At 38.9% G+C, this 11,700-nt stretch overlaps 1 protein-coding gene across 1 annotated transcript in view; it reads right to left on the minus strand.

The window, feature by feature from the left end:
• Positions 1-2,905, minus strand: part of LOC146005498 (neprilysin-2-like) — a 112,740-nt gene extending 109,835 nt beyond the window's left edge. Inside the window, exons 1-2 of the mRNA XM_083144743.1 lie at positions 2,777-2,905; positions 874-1,017 (exon numbers count right to left, since the gene is read on the minus strand). Coding sequence (XP_083000869.1) covers positions 874-992 — 119 coding nt within the window. The 5' untranslated portion in view covers positions 993-1,017; positions 2,777-2,905. The remainder of the gene's footprint in view (positions 1-873; positions 1,018-2,776) is intronic.
• Between the last annotated feature and the right edge of the window lie 8,795 nt (positions 2,906-11,700).

Below are 11,700 nucleotides of genomic sequence, written 5' to 3' on the forward strand. Positions count from 1 at the left end.
GAATTATACTAGACTTTCCGTATTTCAAAATACGAGCGTCAGAATTTTTTACAGAGCCACGTCGAAAGTACGCGAGTTCATTATATAAGGACAGAACGTGGCATATTAGAAATTTTAAGTCAAGTGATTGCAACCACAAGTTACCCGATTCGAGGACATTTAGGTGATCTCAATTTCTATTCCAACCTTCTAAAATACGCCACTAGTATGTTACGTTGTTAGGATGCAGTTTGTCAACATTTTTTACTATTATCATATTTTTTTCGAGATTAACTAGCATATAATGATATGCACGCCATTAATTTAATGCTAAAATACCTAATCAACCTTGAAAAACAGATGTGTGCGTGTATGTGCGTGTGGAGGGGGTAATATTTCCCTAATAAATTCTTAAACCAAGCATATGGACCTGGAGACAAAAATATGGTACATTTGCAATGTGCGTACGGTATTATCGTTTCCAAAAGTATGCAACGATGACAGAGCGAAGGAGCGAAACCGGGGACTCCAGACGCCCATTACGCAATCCTCTTCTTCTCACTGTTCATTGGTGGAGCCGTTTCGTGTCACTACTTACGGAGAGACTTGTTCTCGTTATCCTACTCTACAATTAGCTGGTTCAGAGTATACCTCCAGAAAGAACTAATGTTAGATAGATAACCTTACCAAAAAAGTTGGATTGCAGTGAGAAATGCAATTGGACAAAAAAAATGAAGATTGAAAATAACACATGCATGAATTCACATTTTGAGTATTTACAAATTTAGTCGCTTTGTAAAAGTAATATTTCAACAGGCTATTGTCTCAGCTATCACATTACAAATTTTATTTTACCAACAGTTTTATTGAATGGATGAACATGTGAATACTCACTCTGCACTCCTGGTTGAAATCTCCACCAAATTCTGGCTGCTCTCTGTGACGGCAACCAGGATCCTCGAACTGCGTCGTCCGTCTGTCACCATGAAGGAATCTTGTCGACTGGCGGACATAATGCCTCAACTTGCGTGCAGGAACCTACAAAATAAGAAAATATTACATAATGGGTACTTGCGTTGAGTATCTTTTCATATTACTACTGTGACAATTTCCGAGTTCCAAAATTTGGATCGCTTTGCACACATACACAATATGCAAGAGTAAACACGTGTTAGTAATTTTCTTCGCCTCTTCTTACACAAACTGGTAAAGTACGATTTTTTAATGACCATGTGTTATACAAGGTGCACGAGTGTTTTGAGAATAGGAAGCGGTCAAATTATAAACTATGGTGGTGTTTTGCATTTCTGTTTCTTATATTTTAGATCGTTTTTACGCCACTTTAGACTGATCGTGACTATGAGGATGCATTGTGGCTAGATGGAATTGCTAACGGTAAATTAACAGAGGAACATCATACCCAAGGCACGATTCAAACCCGGATATCGCGAGGCGACTAGCCAACGATCTTGACCATCGATGCTGTTTAGTAATTTTGTGAAGATAAGTACTATAATACTATTTTTTGAGTTAATAATATGAGTAATAAAAAAAACACCATTCGGTTATACATATAAAACGAGCATGCATCATATTTACAATGTAATATTTCCAGCGCGTATGGTGAGTATTGATCAATAAACGTTACTGTAAACCCAGCGGTTTAGGGGATATTAGCAGACAACATATATATTGTACATTATCTAGTTACTCGGGACGAGAAATGTTTGCCACTTTCCCAAAATGTGCAACGTTTTGGGTAATGGAAATAAAATGATTTTTTCTTCTTTCAAATTTCTCAAATGAAACTTGTCACTTCCAATAAATTGCCAGCATTTAGAGTGTAGAGTAAACTTCGCAAATTGAGCATAAATATCACATGATCATGAGAAATATCCTAAGTGTTCGGTTTTCCAATAAACGTGAAGTTTCTTCCAAGTCCCGGGATTAAAACTGATTTCTTTTTCAAAAATCAAGTAACAACTGAGCCCACTCCTAAGTTTAAAGCATGCTTCTGCGAGGAGGCATCTTATCTCAGATTCCCGGCTGTTGGGAAAGTGTAAATTTATTGCACAAGTATGACATTTCCGCTACTTAAATAACAATTAATGGAATGCTTGCTCACTTGACTCGTTGTTTCCAAGTGAGAATATTTGGATTACATAATCGATGTCGCTCACGAATGCGCGCCCATTTAACTCATTTCAGTTCCCAGTTTATTTTAAAATGCTAAGTCATCGTAATAAAAATAAAAATTTTCCTCGCTCTTTTGTTGCATTCTTGTGGATCGTTTCGTTGCTTGAATGTTTTAATTTGCGCTGCAATAATGGTCTAACCAGGGCTTGATCCTGGAATCACTGACTATCGAATCGTGTTGAAGTTATGACAAAATATAGTTTGTCGAATAGCATTTTCAATCGCCTTGTTTTAAAGTAGTTCTGGATTTGCTATCCTGTGATGAGGATTCGACTTAAACATTATTTCAGTGAAAATTCTGCACATGGAGTTTAACAGTAATCAATAAAACATTTCGCTACGAGTTAATCTTTCTAAGAAACCAATCCGTGAATCTTTCTCATGAAGATTTCGTAGCAACCAGAAGTTCTTTGTTGTGATTGAGGAATGACTCAGGCGAAGAATGAAGAACCTAGATCACTACGCAAACTAAGCGACAATTTTGTTAATTGGGGTTTCTACGACTTTACCTCCACCGAGAGTTATGGTAGGGATTATCGCGTATGAGTCTTTTCACATATAAACATAAAAGAAAGCAACTAATTGATAGAATTCTGCGTACCTTGTTCAAGCTGTCAGGAGCACCCCAAAAACTTCTTCTTCCAAAATAACACACTTTTCTTCAGACCTTCCAAGTATATGGAACCAAAGCACTAGAACACTTGAAGAATGTCCCAAGCTGATGTCGTACCATTGATTCCCGGACGCAAATAACCTATATCAGAAACGAGGGAACCAAAGAACGCATGGACAACTCTTTTGCCCTTTACGTCACCACGCAAAAACATTTCCTCGCCCACTAGCATGTTCCTGGCCAACGGAACTGTTCTAAAGTCAATTTGTTACAGGGAAAGAAAATAAAGCAAGTATTTCACAGATCAATAACGAAACACATATGTTGCTCCTCCTTTTCCCTCACTCAGTCGGAAAAATATAACTTTTTTACACAAATATGCTCCATTCTTTCCCGTGACCGTGGCAAACGCACGCATATCCAAAGTGTAAAACTTTACACGTTTTGCGGGTTGATGTAGGCGGAGGCAAGAGATGTAAGGAGCATGTTTGTGCACTTCATGTTCTCAGCGTCGCTGAATCTTCATATCACAAACAAACAAATCTTTGAGCCACGATATTAACATTTAGAGATGAATAAAATAAATAAGAACTTATAAGGTTGACATGAAACAAGTATCACTAACAAAACCAGCGTTATGATGTTTTCACCGCTTGATGCAGCACGCGCTGAAGAGATTGAAACTTTTAGGATGATTTAATGAATTATATTATGTATGAATCAGGGGAAGTACCATGAGAACCATGCTCCCACCCTCCCATAACTATGAAATATTTTAATGTTTTATAACAATTGATACAAGTCGGAATAGTTCATTCATTGTATTCCCTGTCCAAACTTTCTTCGAACTGCAGACGTGATGCGAAAATGTCTCTTTTTCTTGGTAAATTCACATTTAGCAATGTCCTTAATTATACTAATTACTAATACGGGCCGCCATTTAATTTAAAAATATATTATTTTCTAAACATAGAATTTTCATAGATATTCAGTCGTACTGCTTTATGAAGGAAATTTGAAAACAATCTGAACTTTCGGAATTCATCACTCACCATTCGAATACTTCGGAGAACTGAATATGTTAAAATATCACTAAGCTTTACACCGTGAGACAGCCTTTGTGTGCAAGGAACTTTTTTTTTTGTTTGGTACTTCGCAAACTATAGATAGCGATGCATTTCTGCCTTCTTATTCGCTACCGTAGTAGAATGACGCGGCTGTACGTATTGTCATCGGCTCGCATGTCTAAGTGCAAAAGATATCTACGTTAAGAACAGTGGCGTGCTCAAAATTTTGGAAAGAAGGATGATTACGTATACTATTTTAGTATCCACACCTCATTTTGCTATCTGCTCCTGCCTTTGTCGTTTTTTTTCTTTCTTTTAAATACTAGGATAAGAGATGGTTCTGACTATCCAACCTCGCCCGCCATTGGGCACGAAACGTATTTACGAAGGATTCGTAAATGAATTAAATTAATTGTATGGAAGAACTAACAATGGTGTGTGCTTTGAGCTGTGGAAAATTCTTACCTCAAAGATGAAAGGGGTTCCATGAACGAAACATACAGACAGGTTTTAAAATGAGCCGGAGCCCAACGGAACTCCGTTACCGCAAATCAGTTTGGAGCCGGAACTCAGTTCCTACTGTGACAGCGAACACCGATTTTATTTCATTTTTTGTCACATTAATTATTGTAAATAATAGATGAAGAGGAAAAGGTAAAGTTCTTGAACTAAATTTGTTCTCTGTCCGGTTCGGAAATTTAGAAAAATATAAATTCATTTAAGATGTAAATGGAAATTTTATTACATGAAATTACAGCATAATTGATATTGTGTTTGTATATTTATTTAGGAAACAATACTAATGCTACTACTACTAATAAATGTTTCTCTTTCTGGCGGAACGCAATGATTTGTTGTATGACGCTTTTCTGCCACTTTTGGCTAATCGCGAACATGAGAATGAGTGATCATATGATGAAAACGATAATGGGAAGTTTTCAAAAAACACCCATGACCAGACCGGAATTCGAACACAGGACTCCTGAACTTCATAGTGCACTGTGCTAATCACTCTCCTACGGAGGTCGTACAATGATGTGCCGTACCGGTATATTTTTAAAGGTAAGAATGTAACTAAAAAATAAATATTTATTTTAGCAAATGAAATTTGTGTATGTGTTTATATATATATATATATATATATATATATATATATATGATATGAAAAACTCAATATGCTGACCAAGGCAGTAATTTATTTTATTATAAAACATAAACTAAACGTAACGTTTCAACCTTCTAGCAAGGTCTTCTTCAGAATCTGCACCAAGTACAAATGTAACAAAGTACAAAACGGGACGATATATATACACAAACATTACTCCCCTCCAGACGATGAAAAAGTTGTTCTAGAACATTCTAGCAGGTGAGTTTCCCTCATCAACTGTACTTTCACCTCAAAGACTAAACATATTTACTTCCATCTAGAATGTGGTTGGACTCTTTATCTCACGCTCTTTTTCCTTCATTCTTCTCTCCTCTTTCTCTCTTGTCCTTTCCACTCTTTCTAACACCTTCTTCCATTCTTTGTTTAACTTCAGTCCCCCATTCCAGTTCATTGTGTCTTCTTCACTTTTCTTCTCTATTTCCTTGGCCTCCTTTCATTTTCTCACTAGTATTCTCTTCTCCCTTCCCATACGCTTAGCCTTATCCCACTCTATGTCATGTCCTGTTTTTTTCGTGTGTTTAAATATAGCATTTCTCTCTCTCTTAAGTCGTACATCATCCCTATGTTGTTTCAACCTGTCTTTCAGCCTCTTTTTCGTTTCTCCCATGTACACACTTTGACATGATTTACATTTCACTTCGTAGATAATCCTTTCCTCTTCCTCTTCTCTGTTTTACTTTTTTCTTGTTTGCATTCTTCGCTATTCTTAAGATGCTTCTCCCTCCCTTCCTATATGTTTTAATGCCCGCTTTCCTAAGCACTTTGCCTATCTTTTCTGTGGTCTTCCCCATACTCCTTATTCCAAACCTCCTCTTTTATCTTTCTCTTCCAATTCTCCTCTGCCACTTTTAATCCTTCTTCTGTTTATGTCCAGTCTATCCTTCTTCAAATAGCCATTCTTTTCCAGCTGTTTCTATAGGCTATTTATTTTGCCTTCTTTTTCACATTCTTTCGTGCATATTTTCTTGATTCTGTCCTTCATATTCTTTATAAAATTTCTTTTTGTCACCTCACTTACATCACTTCTTTAGTGGCAGAATACCCCTGCTGCACACTTCTTCTGATACGTCAAAAGTTGTAAAGACCATAGGAAACAAAACAAAGCTATTAAAAAAAACGAATAATGATCTACTTGTGTATACCCACCTCCACTGTTGTGTGTAGATTCGTCCTGTTGAGCTGGTCTCCTTTTCTCTGGTTGGAGTGTAAGTTTCTCGGGCTAGACTCCGATGTTGAGAGACTTTTGTGTGCGTAGAATTCCCTATTGGAGTATCAGATCTGTTTGTGTTGGTCAGTCAAGATACGTGTTATCCTTGATTCAGTAGTTATACTCTGCCATACTAACTTGAGCAGTTAAGTCAGAAAAAAAAACTGAGTAAAGGATGGAACCAAGAAAGAAAAGAACATAAACTTTGATTTTAAAGGCTTCCCCTTTCAGAAAAGTTACAAATAATTAAAACTTCTCGCCAGACCAGCAGGTGACAGTGTTACTTACTGAACAAGCCGTTGAGAGGTCTCATCTTCTGCAATAACCTAATACCCAGGGTCCCCATGTGTACTGAGGAGCGCAACGGATATGCTTTTTTATTAGGTAATGGATTCTTAGGGGGTAAAAGTGAGTTGGCGCTAGTAAAGTCATGGACGCTTCTTGGTTGTAACAACCCAATTAACTTTCAATGGGAGCTTTAAAAATTAGCAGTGCTCTTCACAGTACAGAAGAAATGTCTCTCCACGTCGAAGGAAGTTAATTCAGATTTAATTTCCACCAGACTGTTGTGTCCATGGGAGAAACAGGATACGTGATTTGACACTTGCTTCGTTGCCTTTCCTACTCGTCACAGCATGTGCTCGAAACAGCCAATCAGTGTAACGAAATTTGACGATGAAGGAAGATAATCGTGACGAGGAAGGGAAGATCGTGATTCTGATGATGAGGAAGGGGAGGGAGAGAAACTGGCTCACCGTGGATAAGAGAGGGAAAAGGATATACAATGTACACGAAGGTTGTTAAAGGTTTTCTAAAAAAATCACAGACGCAACTAATCCGAAATTAGCTAAATCTCCTTCATTAACTCGCTTCATCTTTGGCGACTTAGGCGTGGAAATTTCCCTCACGCTGCGCAGACAATTTAATATTTACAAGAAGAATATATGTTCCGAATATATGAGGGCAGTGCTTCGACGTCCGATGCGTCATTCATTCAAAATGGGTATGATGAACCTCCTTTCGCATCTTCTCCGTCTTCGTGCAAATGTGAACTGGGATGACGTTCCCTTACCACTCTCTCCACTCGATTCACCTTCCTTCTTCCCGACAAAAATGATTTCTCTTCGGCCCGAAGCTAGCTTGTGGTAGAGCAGTTAGATATACTCTTTTTAATGGAATCTTCCGTCACGCCATTTTAAGAACGGTTGATTAAACGTAAATAAGTTTTGGCCGATACACAAGAAAATAAACCATGCAACATTGCGTTGAGTATTAACCAGAAAGAGAAACACATGCAAATTTGGCAACACTGGGCAGGTGAGCAAATTATACTGTGGACCCATGAAAACTACTTACATATTAAAAACTCGGGTCCAACAAGACCAATAACTCCGCCACTGCAATACTAATGCATACGTTCGGGTTCGGAACACAGAACAGAGTTATGCGAAACCCAAATCCAAAACGTAAGCACCGTTACGCGGAAAGGTTACAGACACAAAAGAGACAGATCAGTTATATATTCGAAAATAAACAATACTACAATCTTCCAACACTGCAATATCAATGGCTCGAACTCGATCCTTAAATACGAGATCACACATAGTCCTACAGAGCACAGCTACGTTTCACGAAACCAAACAAACATTGTAGTAATAATCAGCTTATAACAACAAGCTAATGAGACAAATATAAACTTTAAAGAAAAGAGAAAATACTTTATAAGACAATAATTAAGAACTGCAAATAGCATATAACACTGTTCTCCAGTGTAACATCGATGACCAACAGCTCGGGTCCAATTTCATGTCGAGGCTAATCAAGACCTCACAGAGCGACCACATTGCGGAGAACGATGTGCACTCTACTGAAGCTGAAGATCAACTGCCAAGATTTTTTTCTTTGCCTTGTCATATCTTTATTTCAAGTAGCAATGAGTTTCATCCTAGCATAGAACATTTTTATTGTTAATTAAAAAAAACATAATTGAAGAGAATAAGGGCGTAGGCAATTAATGGCCGACTATCAAGTAGAATCAATAGTCCGACTGCTACTGTCGCAAGCCGGTAAATTTGCAGTGTTAACATCAAATGGGACAAAATTAGACAACACAACATACTATAAGGTTTACACGTTGGCAGCTAGTTTTTTAATCACTTGCAGCCGTTTGTCGAAGTTCGACGCGTGTCGAATCTGCTGTAATCCCTGGAGCAACATTATAAGCTCTGAGAGTACGTCTGGTTGAGAAAGATGTTGAAGCACGTCAAGCAGTGTAGCTTGTTGCGTTGTCGGGGCAGCCGCTGGAGTTTGGCGAGAGACCTGTCGAATCGCTTGAGGTTGTGGATGCTCCGTCCGGCGAAGAGCTGGCTTCTGTTTTTGCCGACCGGACATTGCTGTGGACAGAGGTTCCTTGAGGGAAGCCTGGGCGGATGACGTCATTGGTATATCCTGTCGAATGGCCGTGTAAGTGGACGGCGTTTGGAGTCATGTGGGGTTCGTCGTTCTTCTTTTACCATTTTTAACAGAGGACATCCTCTATAGCTGGCATAATGACGTTAGCTACAGATGACGCACGTAGGAAGCATATTTGGGTCCTTGTTTGGAAAGTCGGAGAAAACGATGTTGTCCAGCTCATTTGACGCACCGAGGTCTTGCAGAGCACTGCCAGCATAACAGTGCCCTATCCACTGACAGGCGCGGCACTATATAATCTGTTGGGAACGGGACTTCTCGATTTTGGCGGAGTATGGATCGAAAGTCTTAATGTGGAAGACTAGTTGAGAGTCTGGGCCTCTGGGTAATGTGAGCAATAGAGGACTAAAAGTGGTAAACGTTGTAAGTGCCAAAAGCGAAAGTGTTGGGAAATCACATCGTTCAGCACATCAGACCGTAAGAACGTTCACACTAGTGCCTCTTTACACGCCCTTGAACACTTAGAGGGCTACCAGCCACATTTTACGTTTGTCACATTATAAAGCATGGCACATTTCACAGTTTAACGTGGAAAACGGTGTTTGAATTATTGTGGAACTTACAGCGTTTACCAATTTTAGTCTTCAACAAGGGGCAGTGGTCGTCTTTGTGGTGGTGTATCGTGAGATGTCTGCTCCATTTTCTCGTCCTGCTGCTGAGGTCGAACTTTGGTTGTGAGGCGGCCGATGGTGTATATCGTGGTGTTGAGCTATTCGGTCAACGGCTGTCGAATATTCTCCGTTGACAGGTCCACTGGAGGTTTTCCATAAAACAACTTTTAGCTTCTCGGCAGCTGAGGAGCCGTAGGCGTATTCAATCTTCCTGTGATCCAAGTAGTCACGTTTGGAAGTTAAACCATCCTTATCTCTGGTGTGGATCCTGTAGCAGTTACTGCTGAACGTAAACGTAACTTTCACTGGTATGATGGCAGAAATTCGGTCTGCTATTGTAGAACCGGTTGAACCAAATACAGACATGCAGGGCGGTTTGCGTGTCGTATTTTGATTTGCTGCCCTTTCGTGGGGCTGGCGTCGAACTCGGTGTCAGCTGCGAGGGCCGAGCCGTGGGTGTAGTTGCTGCTTTGGTGTCGAGCTGTGTCGGAAATAGATACAGCTCACTTGGTGGAAGTGAGGAGTCTTTCTGTAGTTTCTTCCTGGTGAATCGTGCGTAACGATCCAATTTTTGGCGTCGTTTGTCAAAATTCGGTAGCTTTCTCTGACCCCACGGTAAGACGGGGTCATTGACATCGAAAGGCAATTCCGTTCTTTCCATTACCACAACATTATAGAACCAAACTCACAGGCTCGGCGTCCGAGAGTGGCCAAGAATTGGATAATAAACCTTTTTCGAGCAGGCCTCCTCATCTCCAGGAAAATATTAACTCAAGGCACGCCCCGGCACCTATTTACCTGTTGAGTGAGATGAGTCAAGGCAAATGGATAATAAACCTTTTCCTACTCCCACGAAAAAGGCAATATATATATATATATATATATATATATATATATATATAAAATAGTGTCCAAGAATTTCACAGCCGCGCCGTTTATATGAGTGCTCGAGCCAGCTGCGTAACTCTATCAACATCACTCGATAATTCTCGAGTACTCGCGAAGCGAACGAACTCATATGAGCACAAATAGCAACTGAACATATTACAAGCAAAAATATTAAATATTCACGACCCATAATATTAATTGAAGCATTCCACTGAATAACTCTGTATGGCACATTTCAGTGAATGCGTGAAGAACGGATAAAAGCTATTGTACGTTACTGAACTACAGTAGAAAAACATAAAACCTTATGCAAACACAGTATCTATCTTTGAGCAACATCCGACCTTATGACTGACTGGCTTGTAGCCTGTAGCCGCAGGGCCGCAGCATGATTCCACTGGTAACTCAGCACATCAATTACAAAAGACGCGGACCAGCCAGAAGGGACGTGTCATGAGAAGATGGTGTTATCGGAATTCTTGCACGCTTTAACACTGCTGGATGCCAGACATAACGCCACCCGTGCTGTAAAAACTGAATGATTTTGTAGCTAGGAATCCGTACCAAATCATTCTGCACCTTTGTTTGGTATACTGCACATACGGTCTCTTTAATCGCCTTGGAAGTACAGAATTCAAGAACAGCAAATGCCTCATCCAGTCAGTGTCACTCCACATTTTTCCAATTTAGTGATGCATGCTGCAAGATGGCGAAATTTTGCACACAAGCTGACACACTTTGACCTTAACTTTGTGGTGGAAATTTAGGGTCGATCTTCATAAAACTATATTTAAATATACGCAAAAGGTTTAAAAGGCAATTATCAAGAAGAAAAAGAACTCTTGAGTATTTACAAGAATTTATGCTTCATTTAGGCATTTTAGGTTCTATTTAATTTCAGTATAGGGATACTGTATTCATGAAACGAAAATATATCTAAATAGCATATATCTCAGAAGTAGCAATAGAGTTGGTGTGGAACTAGAAATTCTTTCCCCGTTTATGAGGAACCCTCAGAGTTTCCCCAGACAAAAATGTGGACGAAAATCAGGTATTCCCATAAAATTGAGAATAAATGTTTTCTTGGTAAATTAAGGAATGTATTTATGATTTGTAACTGATCCGGTTGTGTTTTATTCATCTTAAATTATTGGACTTCTAACCATTGTTTTTAGGTTCTGAGTATGTCTCTTTCCTGAGTGTGGTATATCGGTATCTGTCTTGTCAAATGACAGTAGTTCCCGAACACGGGATACATTTGGAAAATGTGTTGTTATGAGTAGTTGTAGCCCAAATTGGAATATAAGGAAAGTGTCTAGGAGGATTATTTATCAGTGGCCGAAACTCCACCTTATCTATTAAAAAATTTAGACAATGGTTAAAGTCAAATAGGTAAACATATTTTCAAACTTATTATATTTTTTATAAATATAGTCGTAAGGTTTCTAAATAATAAATTTAAGATAAATAATTTGATCCATATTTTGAATTATGTATAT

This window comes from Lepisma saccharinum, chromosome 23, assembly GCF_977018435.1.
Source record: "Lepisma saccharinum chromosome 23, izLepSacc3.1, whole genome shotgun sequence".
NCBI lineage: Eukaryota > Metazoa > Arthropoda > Insecta > Zygentoma > Lepismatidae > Lepisma > Lepisma saccharinum.